Source organism: Vigna radiata, chromosome 1 (assembly GCF_000741045.1).
Source record: "Vigna radiata var. radiata cultivar VC1973A chromosome 1, Vradiata_ver6, whole genome shotgun sequence".
NCBI classification, from domain to species: Eukaryota; Viridiplantae; Streptophyta; class Magnoliopsida; order Fabales; family Fabaceae; genus Vigna; species Vigna radiata.
This window is the reverse complement of record NC_028351.1, coordinates 3201370-3224062: the sequence shown is the minus strand read 5'-3', so window position 1 is coordinate 3224062 and position 22693 is coordinate 3201370. Positions and strand designations below refer to the sequence as shown.

Sequence of the window (22693 nt, the reverse complement as noted above, 5' to 3'; positions counted from 1 at the left end):
TTTTTAGAGTATAAATCAATGAATAAGAAGGCTATATTTAAGTAGTGTGTGTAGCATATAAATTGTCTACCATCCCTTCCATCAAACATGTGTGTGGTCCAAAACACTTAGACACAAACTTCATCATAATGTTCACATTGGATTTGGTCCAAAAAAATGGATTAATTGAAGAGTTTTTAAGACCTACAAAACAGATGAAATGACTGCAAAAACTTGATTATGATGTTGGACCTAACTCTCTTGAGTTGTGTTGCATCACATTCATAACTAGTTTGAAGAATTGTGCTCTTTATCATTAATGTTAAGAAGGTACCAATTAGGGCTATTGTATTACAAGTATTATTGTAATCAAAATAAAATAAATACCTTGATATTGTTTTACAAGTATTATTGTAAACATTGGAATTTAGAAAGACTTTAAAATCAAGAGATAATTAATTCTTAACCTCTCAACTTGTCTTGTCTGATTATCTTTTGAAGAAGTTTGATCCCTCTGGATTCTTAGTGAAACTCTTCATAATCTTATCAAAGACACAATGATAAAGAACTCTGGAGATATTGTTCATATGCATGTTGCAGAGAGAGATGTGCTTCATGATATGCTAAAAATAGTGAAGAAAAAGTCCAATTTTGATCTCAAAAGAGAAGATATTGACTTTTATAGTATCCCCTTAGAGATTGATTTTCTTAGGATGAAACCTTTTATTAAATTTCAACTACCAACCTGAGATTTTGGCATAGTTGGTCTTTAATTTTTAAATTACTTTAAGAACACCGGGCCAATATAATTTCCTTAATTCAATATAGTTTGCAAATGATGGGTTAGAGATATATCACTTTTGATGCTCTGTTTTTTTCTGTAATACTTTTTTATGTGCAGATTACTTAAATCAGATTACAGAAATGGAATTATGAAAATTTTAAATAGATATTTTTTCTATTGGATAAAATCAAATTTCATGTTTCTGATTTTATCTTTTAAATCTGTAAAATTATCACAACCTTTGGATTGTGTTAACACTAACTTCATCATGCTACCTTCAAATAGTAGTGAGGCTTATGAGAGGTACTTTATAACCTTAATCCCTAGGCCTTTTCTTATCATACTACTTTTAATTGCTATTTGTTACTACAAAAATTTCGATTTTTATAGGAGTTATTCAGTTTTAATTTTCAAAAAGTATGTTATTCGTGGTTAGAAAAATTGTTGGAAAAAACTGCGTCGTTAAGTAATTATTGATGGTTTTTTGAGGAATTGGCGTAATTTTCAGGGGTTTTGAGAAAACCGTTGGAATTAGTGGAAGTTTTGCTGGAACCACCAAAATTAGCAGGGGTTAAACCGTCAGAGTTAACAGAAGTTTTGCTGTAACCATCGAAATTAACGGAGGTTTTACTGTAACTACCGGAACTAACCAGGGTTAGATAATAAAATGAAATTGTGATAAAATTAGTTTTATTAACCAAACAGACAATGAAATAATATGAATTAAAACTGAATATTATATATAAAATAAATTACATTGTTCAACATATTAATATGTTTACACAACTAATTGTTCATATATTAAAAAGAAAGATGTTCAATACTAAATTAAAATATTACTAAAAATATGACTAAGATGTTCATTACATTACTAAAAAAGAAATAATGTCTAATTTTGTTCTTCTATTACTTCATTGTTTGATATGCTCACTTGATCGGATACCTACAATATAACTTTAATCGATAATATATTTAATAAAAAGAATCATACAAATAAATTTAGCAATTATTACCGGTAATAATTGAAACATGGCAAACTGTAAACACAATGAATCTTGATGATTTTGCAACAAAAGTGTTATCATTGTCTTCATTTCATAGACATCTTATGATCATATCTGTAACAGAATAAATTATTTAAAAAAATAAGAAAAGCAATACCTAACAAATTAATAATGTAAAAAACTAATTAAATATTGATTAATCAAATTAAGCGACACAAAGAGAATTAAAAAATACTAAAGCCAAATGATTTATAAATAACCCAAATACTACCTAAGATTCTAATTAGATACCTATCAACAATCTAGCTTTCTTTCTAATTTCAGCTGACAAGAATACATGGTTAACACGCACGCACAACAGACGCCCTTTTTACTTTTTTTTTTTTTTATCAATTAAATATATTCTTTGATCTTCAAAAATTATAGTCTCAGAGAAACGAAAACAATAATAGGAAGAGTCTAAATAGCGATTTTTCAATATAAAGCACAACCTATGTCGGTTTTCAAAAGACAAATAAATTTATGTAAAAACATAAAACATAAAATGCAAAATAAAATAAAAAATAAAAGAAAAATTCAGATTAAAACTGATGAATTCACATATTTAAGAACTAAGCAATTCTTTTTTCAAAATTCTATAAAATTTTTAATCTAAGTTTGAATAATTAACCTATTCATTTAATAAACCAAATTGATTACATTAATTAAATAAAAATATCATTCAATTCAATTTGTCTCTGGTTATTAAATCAAGGAGTTTCTAATTTGAATTTTAAAATAAGTAATGTAATTCAATATCACAGGAAAAAAAACAAAAAATAAAAAAGAGAGGAATAAGCTGGAATGAAAAAAGATTGATGAACTCAATTTGCCTTGTTTGTTTTTGATTTGTAAACTATTCCTCAAAAAATTTAGTTCTCTACTCATGAAGAACAGAAACGCTTAATATAGAACTGGAAAAGTCAAAGAAAAATTGAGAGAAAAGAGAGAAAACTAAAAAAACTAAAACTCTAAAATTTCACAATTAATTTGTCTCTTTGTTTTAACATATTTAGATCTTATATATGCTCTAAATTCAGAAAAAAATGTGAACTCTAATTAGGTCCATAATCTCCATTAAAAAAACTTAAACTAATATTACACACAAAAGATAATTTGTGGGTATCTTTTAAAAAAAATTAATAAATCTATCTCAAATTCTAAAAATGGTAAAAAATAGAAGAAAACTCTAAATCTAGCAAAACATGTTTCCATTTTGAGATCTTATTCAAATACAACTATAGAATCAACCAAAAATAATATTTATAAAAAAAACTATAATTAAAACAGTAAACAAATGTTACATGAACTGAAAATACAAAATCCAAATAGAAATATTTTTATCAACATATATTACAAAAGCTGAAAACATTTATATTAATAAATATTTTTTATCCACATATGTTAATTAATTGTTAATATATAAAAAATCAACACACATATAATTAATAACTCAATCCCTCCCACCTTCAACTTTCCGATTTTATATCATCATTTGAATAATGCATTAAATAATTTAAATCTTAATACTTAAAACTGAATTATGTATAGTAAAATATACATATAATTAATCTGAAGAAAAAAAAAAGTGTGGATATAAATCATTTACCAACTTTTGTAGTTGAGGAATGAGAAATATATGGTTGAAGTGGGAAACAGAGTCACTTTCCTCAACTTATCTCTACTTAACACAATAATAAATAAATAAATAATAAATATGATTATGAATACTTAATACTATGATAATGACACATTAAACATAACTTAAAAAGTGGGTCCAATTTGATTCTACAATCTGTCAAATTAAGGGTAATATAATGTTATAAGAACTTATAATAAATATAAGGAGAAATACCAAAGAAGTCAAAAACTTATAAATTAAATTGTTCATACTGAATCTTCTGGTCAAAATATCTCCCTAAAATAATACTGTTATAAAGCCTTTTAGACGTCAAAGATAAAAAATAAAATAAAATAAAATTATTTTGCAGCATATTTTCAGTGTTTCTCTTTTGATTGTGAGTGACCTATTGAATCTTGACCCTTGACCTTATCAATCTTGACTCTCCACTACTAATAATACGTAGTTACAGAACAAAAATTTTAATAAAATTAAATTAAACAGTTATTTAAATATGATTATTATGTAATGTAGAAAAATGAAGTTTGTAAAAGAAATAATATACACATATATATTATATGCATTTTAGAAAATCTTTGCTAATATTTTTAATTATAATTTTGTTTACTTAGATAATGTTTTTATTACTCTCTATTGAAATTATTATACCATATCCTCTAATAATTTTGTTGTAATTTATATTGAAGTTATCTATAATCTAAAATTATATATAAAAAGAAGATTGTTCTTTTTTACATGTTTGATAATTATTTTTTGGTGTACATGTTACACTATTCATTTCATCCTTATTAATATAAACTATTTTATCCTTTAAATTTTCTATCTATTTTTTTTACAAATACTTTTAAAGAATATATATATATATATATATATATATATATATATATATATATATATATTTTCAAAGTTTATAAGTTTTTTATTTTAATAATAATTAGAATAATTAAATTTTTATTTTTTATTGGTACAGTGGACACATGTGTGGAAATGCATGTGTTTTCACCAATGGTTACATTATATTTATATTGATATAATTTATCTAAAAAGAATTTATGATTCATTTTAGCAATTCATCAAATTATTGTCTTTTGTATATTTTTTAAGTTTCTATAGTATTTAAAAATTTTATTTTAGATATTATTATTATGAACTTTGACATTTCAATTATGTTGATATTAAATTATGCTAACATTGTAAAACTTATTAATTATTTGTTATTATATGAAAATTTATTAAAAATAAAATAAAATAATACAAAGTATGATAAACTATACCAAACCTATGATTTGAGAAAACTTCATCAATTGAATCTTTACTTTTAAAATGTCATATTTAACTGTTATTGTTTTAGGCACTATAAAAAAATAAAATGATTGAGGAAAATTTAACAAGATTTTAATGAAGTGTTGAAAACAACAAAAAATATAAAAATGATCATACTTTGATTTGTAAAACAAAAGTCTTTGTTGAACAACTAATCATGTAAAATATAAGTGCTTCGTCGATCAAAAGATATAATATTATGCAATCTCTTTTTATCTTATAAATAATGTTTACTCAAATTATAGACGTGTAGTTTTAAGCTAACATAGTATTTTATGAATATTTGTTTTCTTATTATATGTAAAAGAGAATATTTATTCCCTATGTTTGAACATGGATATCTGAAAAAACATTTACTACATCAACGATCTCTTGGAGAATGAAGCGTAATTGATGCATCTTTTATGTTCAAATTACTCAAACACAATGAATGTTCAAGTGAGTTTGAAACTCTTCAATGACAAAAAAATATTTGTTATGACTCTTTATTTATTTATATATATATATATATATATATATATATATATATATATATATGTGTGTGTGTGTGTGTGTGTAAAGTTATCCTTTAAAGAGAAGAAAACGAATTCAAAGCCATATTTGTAAGTTTAAAACACTAACAAAATATTTTTTTGTGCCATAATAGTTTTTGCAAGAACATTATTATGTTTGTTTAGCAAAACTAAAAGTAAGAGCTTAAATTTTGAAAACAATTCTAATGAGCAATTCATGACCTTTTGATCACACTCTATGTCATCTTTGTTTAAGCTGTGAGTGGTTATGTATTAAGTAATATTTGAATTTTTAAGTCAAAAGTAACTAAGGATTAAAGAATACTTGGTGGGTTAGGCACAGGTAATTACGTTTCAAACTAATACTCATATAAGTTGGTTAGGAATGGTTATGAGTCGAAATAGTATTTATGTTGTATCTTTACATTATTAGTCTACTTAGTGAAATATAATCGATTGATTGAGAAATAGATGTAATCCTCGGTATAAACAAATAAACATAAGAATATCTTGAGTATTTTTTTTTTTCTCTTCTTTATATTTTTATGGTGCATATTTGAATTTGCACTAATCTATGGAGAAATTTTCATACTTAGTTTTTTAAAATCTTTATCAATCATCAAACAATATTTGTGAAAATCGACAAGAAAAAAAAATAAAACACAATTTGACTTTTCTTTCGTTATGTTTTACCTAATTTTTGATATAATTGGTACCGCATGATCGTTCAGTCTAAGATTGGTCCACACAATTAGGAACATCCATTAAACCATCCAAAAATTAAGTGGTTGGATCCTATGAATCGATCGATCGTTCTTATACAATAATTAAACTTGATGGTGATTATTTTATGTCAAAAAATATATCATTATCAGTCATCATTAGGCTAATGAAAGTTTAAAACTCCTTCCAAAATATATAAATACAAGTTTTACCAACAAAATACTTTTTGTAGGTAACTTTTCAACTTGACCAAATATAAAAAAGGACCAAACGGTAATGGAGACAAGTATTCCACACATAAAATTTTGGATCCAAAACCAAAATATAATTAATAAAAAATAACAACTAATTATTTATTTCTCCTTACCATCCTTAATTCACTTAAAAAAGATGAAAATATAATAGAAATGAAACAACCTAAAAGAGAATTGCCAATATTGAATTACGATTTAGGGTAAGAATTTGAAATTTAATTATTTATCAAAAAATATTATGAAAATAACTTAATTGTATAATTTTATTAAATATTTTAAAATTCAGTGTACTTTACTGGCACATTTAATGTCATAAAATGCTAACTTGAAAACGATATTATTTTATTTAATTATTTTGAAAAGCTATGCTTTTGTATTTAACGTGATGGTAAAATATGTAAAAATAATCGTAATATACGGAAACACACAAAAAATAGTAATAAAATAATAAAATAGTAATATATATATATATATATATATATAAAATAAAAAATAATTAATCTCGCTAAAAATATTACATAAAAAATAATTAATCAAATTCTGTAAATCTTGGTGATTGAGTGACCTTAAACCTAACATTTGCCCAATATTTCTTCTAAGAAAGGCACGAAAGAAAGTGGAAAGCATGTGGCTTTGTTGACTAATAATACGATTAAGGAGTAACAATGATTTGATGAACGAACACGCAATCCTTTTCTGTTTCTGCCTTTTCTCATTTTCTTATGCCTTGAAATGCTTATGTTAATAATTGAAAGGAATAAGCATTAATTAAAATTAGAGTATCTTAATAAAATATAATTAAATCAAATTAAAATACTTCACAACTTTTTATAGTTAAAAAATATAAGTTTAATTATATAAATTTGAAAACTTTTAATTGAACTTTTAATAAATTTTTATAGTTTATTAGATACTCAGTAAATTTATATTTTTTTTAATTGAATCTGTTTATGGTAATTAACGTAAATGTTATCTTGTTATATTAAGTTGTCGTTATATGTTATTTTATTATTTTATAATTTATGATTTTATAATTTTTGTAATTATAAAATTTTAATCCAAAATTGTATAAATTTTAGTCCCCTCCTCCCTATTTATAAACTAACTTTTAAAAATAACTTATTGTCCATTTTTATTAGACTAGTTTGTAGTTAATGTATTAATTATTTTTTAAAATACCCTTAATTAATAAGTATGTTAACATTGAATGTATGTTTAAATGACAATAAAAATATTTATAGATTGCAAACTTAACTTATTCATCTAAAGATTTAGGAAGCCTTAAATACATGAAGAATTTACTCAATTCTCTTATTTATTATTATATTCATTTATTATATTATTACGTTAAACTTTTACTTAATTGCCCGTCACATTTTTTTTCTTTTTTGTAATTTTTTTTTTTTAGAATTGGACTTTTTCACCAATAAGCAACAGTTTAAATATTGAGAGTCTTATATTCTAGTTTGAAACCATTATGTCAAAATCCAAACTAAAAGTTCTCTTCTATAAAGATATTTTCTCTTTTCTAAAATATAAATGTTTTTAATTTATTGTAAGTTTTTTTTTTTCAATCATATATATGTATATACATACATACATATATATATATATATATATATATATATATGATTTTTATTTTTAGTCTTCATATTTATTTTTCAATTTTATCCTTTAAATAGTTTTTTTAATAAAATAATTATTTTACCAATTTTATTCTTTAAGTGTTTATCTCTTTTAATTAACCGTTTTCTAAACTTAATCATTTTTTAATTGAAAAATTACCTATAAAATTAAAAAAATTACTTACAATAAAATTATAAAATTTATTTATATATAATTTTATAATAATAATAATAAAAATAATTTTATTATTTTTACTATCATAACAAAGTAAACATCATAACACATAATTTCTCTATTATAATTTAAACTAATACAATAAGACTCACATTAAAAAAAAAAATACAATCAGCGATTAATTTCAACACGACTTAAAATAATATCCAATAAAATAGTTTATCAGAAACGGATAAAAAAAAAATATTACCTATTGTAAAAGGGTCTTATTTTCCAATGACATTTTTTCCTTCTAAGATTCAAATATAAAACCTAACTTAATTTAAAAACATTTTTCAGCAAGATTGGTGATTGTTAAATAAATAATTGTTTTCGAAATAAAGAATATATATTCAATACTTAAAGTTTACTTACACCTTTCTTTTATTACCTTATTTAGATAAGGTGAGGTAATGAAAATTATCTTCAGGCTATTTTGTTAGTGTATAGTATATCACAAGTTTTCTTCAAATATATCTATTAATTTGTCTTGATATCATTACTTTTTTATTACGCACTTTCTACATATTATTGTATTTAAATAAGGGTTTATATTTTAAAAACAAGATAAATTTCAACATATTAAATCAATTTATAATATATTTTTCCTTCTTTTTAATATTTTATTTATTGTTTATTATCACATGAAGATGATCTATTAATCTAAATATCTCGAATGTTAAAAAATATATAATTTTGATTTATTACGTAACTTAAAAACTTATTTTATGTTCTCAGTGTGCTTCTTAATAGGTTTTTCTTTTGAAAATATTACAAATATGTCTATTTCCTCGTAGAAGGAAGATTTGACACATTTCATATTTAATAAGAATAAGAATAAAGAAGTATAAAAAATTTTACTTTAAAAATTGGATGAGTATAGATAAACTATACTCGTCCCACCTAGTATCCTAATTCTACTAGAATCCGAAAAGAGATAATGTATTATTGTTGGATGTTTAAATTTTAATCATATTTGCACAAAACAATTTGTAAGTCATTGAAAAAAAAAAAAAAAGCAAATCGAGGTATAAAAAATTGGTACAAGTGAGAATTTAACAAGTCCTTGGTTTGAGAAACAATTTATCGAGGAGGAATTTCATTAAGGAGATACAACATCAATGACTAACTACATAAGAGATTAACACCACTCTTTACCTAAAATTTTATGGCAATGAGTTAATGAGTCTTTATCTTTATAAGCTGCTCCACTTTCTCATTTCTATCCAATGTGGGACTTGGACTCACACTTGGATTCTAAAAAATTCTCCCTCTCAAGGGTGAGTCCCTTTCACATTGGTACACTCCTCCTATAGCATTCAAGTATCTCTTTTCGTACCACCGTTCATCTAAATGAGACACACTTACCTCACTTGTTGGGTTTATAAAGGAAGGGGTTCATTGAGGAGACACAACACCAATGAGATTTGAATCCAACCACATAAGAGATTGACATCACTTTCTACCTAAAATCTTAAGACAATGGGTTAAAGGGTCTTCACCTTTAGATAATGTTATACTTTCTCATTTCTATCCAATGCGGGACTTAGACTCACACTTGGAATTATAATAATACCCCCTTCAAGGGTGAGTCCCTTCCACATTGATACACTCCTCCTCTAGCGGAAGTATTTGAGTACCCCTTTTCGTACCGACGTTCACCTTATCGGGACACGCTTACCTACAAACCTCTACTATGAAGATTTTTTATACTAGGACCATTATACTCATCAGAAGCTAACCTGACTCTGATACTACTTGTTAAGTTTAATGAAGGATCTTGGCCCAGCCAAACAAATTCTTGGTATGAGAATTTCCAAGAATAGATCTGAAGATATTTTGAACTTATCTCAGGAGAAATATATAGAAAAATTGTTTCGTATATTCAATGTTAGAAATGCTAAAACCAGAAATACACTTTTGGAAACTCACTTAAAGTTTTCAAAAGAAAAATCTTCTCAGACAGATGAAGAAGAATCTTACATGTTTAAAGTGCCATATGCATTTGTAGTAGGGAGCTTGATGTATATTATGGTTTGCACCAGACCAGACCTGACATAACACATGCAACGAAAGTTGTGAGTAGGTTTCTATCAAACCGCAAAAAGGAGCATTGGGAAGGTGTGAAGTGGAAATTGAGATATCTAAAGTGCGCTTCAAAGATGCATTTGTTTTTTAGAAGAAACAATCTCACTTTACAAGGGTTCTTTAATGCAGACTTGAGAAGAGATCTGATGGTAGAAAAAGCACAACATGTTACATTTTTATGTTGGGTGGTACAATTATCAATTGGAAGTCTAAAATTCAAGGAAGAGTTTCTCTCTCAACCATTGAAGCTGAGTATGTAGTTATCTCAAAAGAAGCATCGAATGAAATGATATGATTGAAGAACCTCTTAAAAGAATTAGGGAAAGAGCAAGATGACCCTTCATTATTCAGTGATAGTCAAAGTGTTATACATCTTTCTAAAAATCTAATTCTTCATTCTAGATGCAAGCACATTGAATTGAAGTATAATTTTATCATAAACTTGATAAATGATGGAGACCTGACTTTGTTGAAAATTCTAGGCACAAAGAATCTAGCTTATATAATGACCAAGATTGTCACAACAAATAAGTTGAGGCTTTGTATTGTCTCAACTGGCCTTCAAGAGTAATCGATGATAAAGGCAACTACGCTAGGTGACAATGTAAATCAAGCTTCAAGTGAGAGAATTGTTAGTATTGTGGATCAAAATAAGAAAATTATTAGAATTGGAAATGTTACCTTTAATGAAAACATGTTCTATAAAGATAGGACTGCATAATAGGTAAATGCAAAGCTAGAGCAAGTATCATTAGAAGAAATTTCAGAAAGTAACATAGTCAACAAAAGGAAGAATACAAAGGTAAAGCTTGAGTCAAAACCAAAAGATGAGGCTAGTAAGCTAGAGCATTTTGCTAAGGCTATGAAGGGAGATGAATATGTTAAGTGGGAGCTAACAATGAAAGATGAGATAAAGCCTCTTCAGAAGAATAAAACATGGTCTTTAACCAAGCTACCAGATGGAAAGAAGGTTTTGCAAAACACGTAGGTCTATAGGTTAAAAGAAGAACCAGATGGTAATAGAAGATATAAGGTTAGACTCGTAATGAAAGGGTTCCAACAAAAACAGGGTATTGACTTCATAGAAATTTTTTCTCCTGTGGTCAAGAGTTATCTTTAGTATAGTAGCTGTAGAAAATCTTCATTTAGAGCTGTTAGATGACAAATCTGCATTCCTATATGGGAATCTTGAGGAGGAAATTTTTATGGCACAACCAAAAGGTTTTGAAGCACAACACAAGGAGAATCTTATATGCAAGCTTCATAAAAGCATGTATGGATTGAATTGAGACAATGGTACAACAAGTTTAATGAGTTTATGAGAAACCCAGGTTTTCACACATATGAAGAAGATTATTGTTATGTGAAAAAATATGTTGACAACTATATCATCCTTGCTTTATATGTTGATGACATGTTGATAGCGAGAGTTAATATGGAAGAAATTAACAAGTTGAAGAAACAAGTGCCAGAAAATTTTGAAATGAGGGTTTGGTCCAAAGCAAACAATATCTTACCATTGTGGAGACCTATGTGTGTGTTGATCCTTCCTACAATTGGTATCCGAGCCAATGGTTAGTCTTGGTGACCGGCTCAAACGAATATGACCCTCCATAATAAGGTGAAGCCTAACAGGCGGCCGGTGATAGACAACAAAATGAATCCTAGGAAGTAGAGAATAAAATATGCTCAATGGTGTGACTATGAGTCGTGAAAGAGAACAAGGGATGTTCAATGCAAACAATAGTGTACTCGTGGATAAAAAAAGACTTTCATTATAAGATAAATGGAGAACCATGGTCTTTTTGTCTAAGAAAATAATTGTTAGAATACAAACCGTTTTAAATTATTAAATACTAATTTCTTTTATGTTATAGTTGTATATTTAACTAAATTCTATATCTAAATTTGATATTAAAAAAATATTCCTATATAATAAATAAAACTTTATGCTTCTATATTCTAAACTACATAAAAATAAATTAATCTTTTTTACCCCACTAAAGAAACGTAAAGGGTAGCACAAGCCAAAGTTGGTCGTGATGCAATGTGGAGGATGATGACGAGTAGAGGAGCATGAACGTAAATAGTTGACATTATTATATTTTAAAATATATTATGTGAATTTTAATATATTGAAATTAAATATAAAATAATATACATTTTATAAACATAATTTGTATAAAAGGAAATTTTAAATCACTGGTGAAAATTAAAATACGATTGTCTAATTTAAAATTATTAAAGAATACAAGTTAAAGTGACATTATATTGAATATTCTTTATAGCTTTGTGGAGAAGGATATGTGTCCTCTTTATCTTTTTATGATATAAATTCTTCCAATCGTCATCTTCACCTATAGAAAGATGTTGATTCCTAAATAGTTTTGAATGTACTTACTTGGAGGGATTAAACACTTCCACTTGGTGCAAATCTTTTAATGTGTTTAGTGCACTAACATAATCAATATTCTTATCACTTTTATATTAAAAAACTATTATAAGAATACATGATTGCGTACCATGCATGAGTTTTCGATCAACAATATGTAATTAATTTGCCAACATTTGTAAGAATCCTTTCTCTTATTCTTCCCTTTTCACTTTAACTCTTTTTTATTATAAGCCACTCTTTTAATTAGTTTGATTCTTTCGTGAATATAATTGATACCATAATCATAAGATATGTTTCATGGCTAATAAATTACTTAAGCTTTAAAGTTATATTATTAAGTGTTAGGATTGATTCATTGTGATGATATAATTTTTTTTTTCAAAAGTGACTGATATAACTTTTTGTTATGGTTTGAAAATATAAAATATTATTATTATATGCCTGATGCCTATTATGATGTGTTATTTACAGTTTAATTTTAAAATCATAAATTAATGATAACGCAAATATAATAGCATTATCAATTTTAATTTAGATAAATTTTATCATAATGTGATATATTTTTGATATTGACCCATACTATTCACACACACACACATATATATATATATATATATATATATATATATATATATATATATATATTTATTTATTTATCTAACTATCGCAAAAACATTTCAACATAAAAAAATTCAACAATGAATTTTCTTATCAGTGAGGGTTAAAAGTTTATGCTAATTGTCTTTGTCTTTTTCTTATCAGCATCTCTTTTGTCAATATATTACTCTTAGACAATATTGTTATTGATTAAGTTTATTTTGACATTAAACATTAGTGCAGAAACGTTGTTTAACGTCGGTTAATTTGGGTTTTTAACATCACTTACACAACAGATGTTTATAAGGGTGACATCCATGGGATGTCGGTAATCCTCTTAACCGATGTCAATATAAACGTCGGTTAACGATATCCATCGACGTCCATATAGACGTCTACTTATACCCACACCGACGTCTAATTTTTCTATATAGACGTCCACCTATGCATAAAACTGACGTTTACATGAATATATAGAGGTTTAAAATGACACTAACCCACGTCTATGTTCCTTATAGACGTCAGACCTGACACTAACCGACGTCTAACAAAGGCGTTGTGTTTTAGTGCAGTTTTGATCCAGACTTTCGGTAGCATAGTGCAACACTCTCCTCTCGCTAGTTTCCTCACAAAAAAAGCTTGCGTCTTTTGAATCTTCTATGACATTTCAACCCAAAACCGAACCTGGGTCCATGACTACTTCCATTATTCAACTGCAAAAGAAAAAAATTACGATGACACGAGAACTAGACAAGGACCCAAGTTCCATTTTGGGTCGAGAAGCCATAGAAAACTCAAAAGACCGCCACTCTTCTTGTGAGGAAACTAGCAAAGGGAGAATGTTGTACTATGTTACTCAAAGAGAGGATCAAAACTGCACTAAAACACAACACAAAGAAAGCAAATTTTAATCAGTTCAACCACAAGATAATAGATGAAAGACTAAATAAAGTTTAAACTATAAGCATAAACAAAAAAAACCACGCACCTGGGATGCAAGAGAGAAAAAGGAGAGGAGGAAGACGAGAAACAACAATAGAATGCTGAAAAGAGAAAAAGAAGAGGTGTGGCAAGAGAAAAAGGAGAAGAGGAAGACGATCGATATCAGAAACTGAATGCCGCGGAGAGTTGCAGTGTATTTAAAATGGAATTGGGCGTCGGTTATTCTCCAGAAACCGACGTCTATAGATGTCGGTTATCCTACTAATGTGACGTCCAAGTGAACATTTAAAACTGACTTTTTGAATACCCATTAGACGTCGGTTTCTGTCAGGGGGAACCGACGTCTAGGAAGTTGAACCGATTGACGTTTGATATCCTGTCAGGGATGTTCACGACTGTTGGTATGGGCTACCGACATCTATAATAACATACACGTCGGGGCCCTAAATAGCCGACGTCTCAGGCCCTCGAGATTTGTAAACATAATTATTACAGGTATAATAGATGTCGCGTAGCCCGAAACGCCGACGTCAACATTAAAGATTTTTTTGTCTTTCCCGCCTTCCAGACATGCCTTAGACATCGGATTTGGACTCTGTGACGTCTAAGCGCCTGAGAATTAGGTAAAAAGCATTAAATGCAGTCCAGTAGACGTCGGGATGCTGCAGTGCTGACGTCTTGAAATTAATAGACGTCTGTTTTTGGATAAAACCGATGTCTAATTTACCAAACTATTTAAAATAATGCCACCGTTCGCTCCTATACGTCGAATTACACGCAAACCGACATCTTATGAGTGACGTTAAACAACGTTTTTACACTAATGAAATCATCATAATTTAACTTCATATATGCATAAGTTTGTTGAATAAAAAACTTATTAACTTAAACTATAATAAAAAAGAGAAAACATATAAAATATAATAAGAGAATAAGAAGGAAGTTAACCATGAAAATAGCTTTTGACCCATCTTGTACTATTCTTCTTTTTTTACCTCCTAATGACTTTTACCAAACAATATAATTCTCTCTACATTTTATCTTATCATGAGATGTGAGACTTAATTTTGAGATGCAAAAATAATTAGCCAATTATAAAATTAGAAGGCACCAAATTTTTTTTTAGAAATATATAAAACTATATTTTCTTAAGTTAGCCCATTAGTTAAATATAATTGATTAAAGTAATTTAGATTAATTATAAATAAATGGTTTTGAATCTCCAAAAGGATTACTCTCCACTATTTAATTTTTTCCTAAATTCCTTTTAACTTCTTATAAAAAACCTATTATGAACCTCTCCTCAAATAAAAAAAATGCAAAACTATAAACATTTATTTAGACAATTATCTCTCTTAAAATAACTTTCACATCCCTACTAACATATTTATACTTTTCCCTATAAGCTAAAACTACTTTTCACATAAAAAAAAAGTCATTCATAGAAAAAAAGAAAAAAAAATAACATCACTAGGTACATATTGCTTGATGCTATTTATTCACAAATACAATAATTAAAAAAGCAAAATGGCATTTTCCCAAGAGAGAAGTGGGTCATGCCCCACCAAATCATTCACACATGATTTCTAAAAGAGTTGCATCATAGAAGCCCATTCCATTCCTTTGCATAGCCCACCTTAAACAAAACGTGTCCTTTCCTTCATCTATGATGGCTGGAGTGTGTGTAACTTAAACTCTTATCTCTCTCCCTCCTTACAAGTAATAATAAATAATTAATTAAAATAAATAAAAATAAGTAAATAAATGAACATTGCTGATTTCATATGATGATAATAAAGCAGTGAATGATGATTCTTCCTTCATTGTCCTCTCAATCCTTCTTCTACATCTTCTTCTCTTACTCTTTCTGCAATAACAACAGCATCATCACCAATCCCTTCAAGCCGGCCAAAGCCCCATTAGCCAAAAGTTAATTTTTTTTCTTCTTCAACACTCTCTTTTAGATAATCACATATTCAGTTTCATTGCCCAGCATAAAAAATTAAGAAAATTTAAAAAAAAATGATCGGTTTGTGAATTTCGGCCCGTTTGGTCACCGACAAGTTTCGATCTTCTTCGTGCCAAAGTTGCAATCTTTTGGACTTTTGGCGAGGTGGGTCGATCCGATTTCGTGCAATACTTGTGGGTTTGATCTGGAAAAGGAAAAGAGGAAGAATTGGGTTATTTCCGATTCAAGATTGTGTCCTTTTTTGAAATGGTCTATTTCCATAGCTCGATCTCTATCTGCAAGTCCTTTGATCAATCATCTTCCATGGCGAATTCAATTTGTTCTGCGGATTTCGGTTCGAAATCTAGGCAAATCAATCATCTTCAGAAGAATCGGAGAACCCCTAGTTCTTCATCGTCAGCGTCATCGAATTCCCTTCAGATTCCTCCTTGTGATCGATCTCGATCGGCCATGGTTGATGTTGTGATGTTCATTGCTGTTGTTTGTGCCTGTGGCTTTTTGTTCTTTCCTTACTTGGAATTTTTGGTGACAAAGTGCTATGACGGGGTTAAGGTTGTTGTGTTTTTGGTTAAGGAAGAGGTTTCGATTGCACCTTGGATCTATGTTTCCATAGGTTTGAGTGTTGTGTGCGCTGCATTGGCCACGTGGGGTGTGGTGGCTTGCACCACTAGGAGGTGTGGGAATCCCAATTGCAAGGGTCTGAGGAAGGCTGCTGAGTTTGACATTCAGTTGGAGACTGAAGATTGTGTGAAGAATTCCGCTTCTTCCTCCTTGAATTCTGCAAAAGAGAGTGGTGGCAATGGTGGAGTGAAGAAAGGTCTCTTTGAATTGCCCCGTGATCACCATAAGGAGCTGGAGGCTGAGCTCAAGAAGATGGCACCGCCTAATGGAAGGGCTGTGCTTGTGTTACGAGCAAGGTGTGGATGTTCTGTTGGAAGGTTAGAGGTGCCGGGACCTAGAAAGCATCATCGGAAGATCAAGAAGTAGCAGCAGCTGCAGCAATCCTGTTCGAGTAGGAACAGGATAGGAGAGGACACCCTTTTGATTTATTGGAAGGAAGGAAGGAAAGGGATAATCGGATCACTAGAGAATGTGTACTTGTCGTCCTTGTGTTCATTGATCTAGTAGGAATTTAGGATGTCTTTAAATAAGCCCCTTGGCAATAAGTTGTAAGGAACTATGGGTCATACACAAATAGTTGGTTATACCTGGAAATATAAAAAAAAAAAAAACATTTTTATTTTAATTTAGTTCTTGAGTTTTCAAGATTTATATATAGTTCTGTGAAGATTTTTGCATCATGGTTTTGAATTTTACTCTCTTGTGGTTATTGTTATGTTGTGTGTTTTTGTGATGATAAGTGTAGGACGAGTTCTTAATCTTGCTATGTGCTGCAGGTTATGACAGATTAAGTTTGATGTTCTGAACATATATCTTAGCTTTGCCTGAGTTTGTTTCAATCTTGAAAAATTTTCATTGCCCTGTGTTGTGATTGTAGCAGAAGATGTCTGGAATGTTAACTGTGGGATAGACTGTTCAACCTCAAGGACATGACATCTTTTTATTCAGGTAGAAAAAAGCTTTGGTTCTATTTGAATTCTTTTTTCAGAAAATTGAATTTGCTAATGGAGAAAACAGTTAGAATTATTTTTTACTGTGGATGTCTCCTTTTGTATATTGTTGTATTGTATATGTTGTGTGCATTTGTCAGACTTTTACTTAGCCAGTTGCGTCTTAGTTTTAATTTTTCATCTTGTTATCTGTTTGCATAAACAGAACAAAACTATTTTGAATCCTGAATTATAATATAAATGTTTCCATCTCTTCCTTCTTCCTTGGTTTCTCCCAAAGAAATCCACTCGGTTTATATTTCTATCTGTTACCACAGCATTTTTTGTTGCTGCTGGATCCCATGCTTAATTTTCTGCATATATTTTTAGTTAGTCTGATTCTGACTTACTTTTGTAAGACTCAGATACACAAATTGTTTGTAAATAAGTTTTTGCGGTTGCATTTAACTATTCATTTTCTGCTCGCAGATGTGTTAGACTATCAGTATCATGACTTTGATACTTTTTTATTTGCAACAACTTCAAATCAAGGTTATTGCACAAGTCATTTTTTTCTATTGTTGATCAGTATCTGGGGGCAGGACATGCAATTCTCTTCTGGAATAGTGATTTGAGCAGCGATATTGGTAAGATGTTCATCCGTAGTGCATTGAGCCAACTTTTGATTTATATTTCTATATATTTTCTTTGGTGTATATGAACTCATCTTCAATTATAATTTTGAACATGACAGATTTTAAATTATTTGAACACTCAGTCTGTCTCACTAGTTGAAATTAGCAAATCCTAGCAGCCATCTTGCTCAATTGCAGTTTTCTAGACTCTGTCCTGTTTGAATAGTCTTGTCTTCTTTAATTAAGTTATATTCTTTTAGTTCTCCAATTTTATATTTCCTTTGTTGTATTGCAAATAACTAAAACACTTTAGGAGGATGATGAAGAAATTTCACCGAGAAACTCTTAACAAGATATCTTAAGTGGGGAGTTCTTAAGCTTAATATTGAGAAATTCCACTGATATGGCCATTTAAATTATGAGAAAGTCAAGATAAACCAATCCATTTTTAGCTTAACATTGTGGTAATGTTTCCAACATATAAATATGTTGGACAGATATTCTGCAGCATTGAACTATTTTATAAATATGTTAGGAAAGTAAAAGAATCCCGTAACAGTTGGACAGACATTCTGCAGCATGGAACTGTTTTATAAATATGTTAGGAAACTAAAAGAATCCCCTAACACTACCATAAGCTTGTGACCTCTCATTTTTCCTCAGAAAGAAACTGCCCAAGGTTATAATTTACAATTTAGAGTCAAGGAATGAATGTTTTGATGATGAGTGATTCAACAAAACCAAACTCTCTCAAGTAACTCCAAAGGATCCTTTCTTTTTTTTATATTCTGTTCTAGAAAATTTAATTGAATGCTTAAACTTTTGTCATGTATTATCTGCCTTCCCATGTGTTAAGGGCAATGATCAATTCTATCACAAAGTAAGGATGACCACCTTTGGAGCCCCAAAAAAGAGGGCATAATATATGCTAGTTAAATGATGAATTTGGATTCTCTGCAAGGTTTTTGGTACTAAGCTTTTATTGTATCTTCAAAATACACTGATGTACATTGATTTTAATGGTAGGTACCCTTTACTACACCCAAACAATTTTTAAGGGAAAAGGCAAATGGGCTTATAGAAATATATGCCATTCTCTCTTCTGGTTGCAAAAGTAAATGTTGACCGCATTTTGTTTTAGATTTTAGTCTCTTTCATTGGCATCTATAAGATAATGGGATGATATTTGATCATTCCTTTTATGGGGGCAACACAATGCCCTCCTTATATTTTATTTTGCTGTGAAATAATTGCAATAAGTCTTAATGGAATGATTTTCAATTTTTCAAAATCTGTGAATCTAATGATGTTACATGGCACCAAAAACTTCTGCAGGTGCTCATAGCTTTGTACCAAGAAACGTGAACATCTCAGTAACCAAGTTTGCAAACTCCATATATCAAGAGACATATGACTAAGATGTGGAGAATAGAGATCAAAATAGTATTTGTATATTAAATGGTCACCCAGATGAGCACTAGCATTACAAGGGTAGCGATGAAATCAAAGCAAAATTTCTATAAACAATCTTTTTGGTTAAATTATAACCTAGGAATAGACAGATACAAATGAGAGAACAATCAACGAAACTTAAATGGGGACAAAACAACACCAAGATGGATATTCATACAAATAGGTTAAGATGAATATTCTAACAAAGAGAAAATTGTAGTGATAAACTCAAGCCTTCAATTTAACAAAACTTGCATTTCTATTGTGAATTCCTTCTTTGACATCTTACTTTTCCTTTCTGAGAAAGGTTAGAGTCATGGAGATGAGTGTTAAAATGAATGTCTTGTTATATATAAGAAAAAACAAGGTGCAAAATGATTACGTGTAGGGAGTGGTTGATGTAGTATTTGAGAAAAATGTGATAGAAAACATATTAGTGATTGGGGCATGCATAAAGAGAAAATGGAAACTAAGAATAACATTGAAGAATTTGGTAGGTGTGGAGATATTTTTGTTGTAATGCAAAGTCAAACATTTTCCTTATGTGATAGGGATAATGGTATTGGTAGTGTAATTCTTAATTACCTTTAATTGTGATTTTAGTTATTTTAGATTGGATGATGTGACCCCTAATTTTTTTAAGTTAATTTGGTCATGATTTCATCTTTCTTCCATTTAAAATGCTGAAAATCATCTGAAGGCTTTCATTGAACGAGAGATGAATTTGAAAAGGGAAATTTTTTATACGCAATTTTAAAATCTTATATTTTGATTAATAAATTTTAAGTAATAAGTCTATGAAAACGTAAGCGATTCAATTTGTAAATATTTGCACACATAGTAAAGCATAGAGTGAATACATAGCTTGAGAGGGTGCCAAAAGTAAAAATGAAAAATTAAATTATTCCATGTAAGACTCTACTACATAAAAGGGAAGAACAAATAAGACTAGTATTGTATTTTGATTTTAGTTAAAATTGGTATTTTTTATTTTTTTTTTTACATTGGTCCTAATATGTTAAAGTTTCTAAACTTTAGCATTGCCATCAAGATATTTAGAAGATTGAAAACTTACCCCAACCACTATGTCAAACACAGGTATTTTTGTGCTTGTGCAGTTGCATTCTTTAAATTTAAAAAATTATGGGCTATAAATAAATACAATAATTAAAAAAAATAGAAAAAATATATTTTTAAAATATATTTAAATTTTACTTCTTTATTTATTCAATGTTTGAACTACTGAAAGATAAAAACAGAGTGAAACTATTACAGAAAAACTAAGAATTATATATTACTATAAATTATTGATATGATTATAAAATGTAGACATGTATGGTTGAAATGCATGAAGATTGAAGAAGTGATACATGTTTTCTTTTTCTGGAAAAAATGTTCCTTGTCATTTCAAATTATTTAAGTAAACCTTCTTGTGGTAGATCCTCTACAAGTTCCAATTTTATTATTATTATTATTATTATTTTGTTCTAAATTCAAATGTCAACCTTTTTAGGTTGCTGTGTAACTAAGCCATAAGATTGGACCACTGATGAATCCATTGATACACATGCCACCATTTCTCTTTAATAACAATGTCAATGCCCTCTTTAATAAGATGTAGTTTAAGATAATTGTAATTAAGACATTTTGTTTTATGGTAATGCAAAGATATTGAGAAAATAATGATATTTTGACAATATTTTTTATAACATTTTAATATTATTTACGTGTTATTTTGTGATTGGTTCAAAATTACTTTACAATCAATAATAATAATCATAAACACCAACATGAACCAATAACAAAATGACACGTAAATAATGTTAAAATATTGTCAAAGTATCATGAGAAAGAGCACTTGGCAGAAGGGAAAGGTAATATGGAGTGATTGACATGATGTGTGTGGTAAGTGTGGAAGCATTGAAGACCCTAAATGTGTTTTCTCACCAAATGAAAGAGAAGACAATTGAATTGTGGAATTTCATTGTGGCTGGCAAGTTGTGTGCCTATGGTCATAGTTGCATTAAGTGAACTGTCTCACTTTTTTTGTTTTTTTCATCTGTCAACATTATCAGTCTAAGATTGGCTTGTTTAGAACATGAAAAACAAGTTCGTGTTTTGTTTATAACATGTTATGTTAAAATATTGTATATCTCTTTTCTCATAAAGATTAAATAGATTGCCTTTTTAATGCTTATTAAGAAAGATAAACATGGCTTAAAATGACTGTGATATTTATAAAGAAAAAGTCAAGTTAGATAAATATTACATTTAAACAAATCAGACAAGACAAAGTTTTCCAATGATGTTATATTTTACAAATGTTATATGTTGGATGCAATGACTGTTGCATATGGAAGTGGTCAAGGAAATAGGCAGGCGAAATGTTTGAACAGTTCCTCTCAGAATCTGTCGGTTTTTATGCTATCAGTTGAAATATTTGAATATCAACATCTCAGAATCTGTCAGTTTTTATGCTATCAGTTGAAAACATGTAAATATTTGATATATGAATTTCAACAACTAGTCTTATAGAAACTAGTCTTGTAGAATTTTTATGTTTATTTTAAGGTTTTATTGGGATGAAATAAAAATGTGATCTTATCATTAAGATTTGAGGAGTTATTAATTTGGTTTGAAATTAAAGTAATATTTGTAGTTTTCTATTTCACTTTTTCTATGCAGAGTTTATGTATAAAATCTTGATATAGCTAATTTAGTTAATCTTCTTAGCTTTGTATTCAGGATTATCAGAAAATATTTAGAAGAGATCATACGAAATTAAAATGAATTGTGAATGTTTTGTTGAACTACTTGGTTGAAAGCTGTTGCATTGTTAAAAAGTGTTCCTTTCAACCGAAAACATACATGTTAAATTCATTAGAATATAGAAGTTGCGAAATTTGCATATAGAATTTATGTAAACTATTTGTATATTGTGTTGTTCAGACAACTAAGAGTAATGG

General features: G+C 28.5%; 1 protein-coding gene across 1 annotated transcript; it reads left to right on the top strand.

Moving 5' to 3' along the window:
* The first annotated feature begins 15810 nt into the window (after window positions 1-15810).
* On the top strand, window positions 15811-17336 carry LOC106763986 (uncharacterized protein At5g19025). Its single transcript, XM_014648180.2, has one exon. It carries the CDS (start codon window positions 16337-16339, stop codon window positions 17075-17077), a length of 741 nt encoding a protein of 246 aa, XP_014503666.1. The 5' UTR covers window positions 15811-16336; the 3' UTR covers window positions 17078-17336.
* The last annotated feature ends 5357 nt before the right edge of the window (window positions 17337-22693 follow it).

Excerpts from the sequence above, each read along its gene's own strand:
- LOC106763986 (XM_014648180.2), top strand. The coding sequence starts at position 16,337 with ATGGTCTATTTCCATAGCTCGATCTCTATCTGCAAGTCCTTTGATCAA.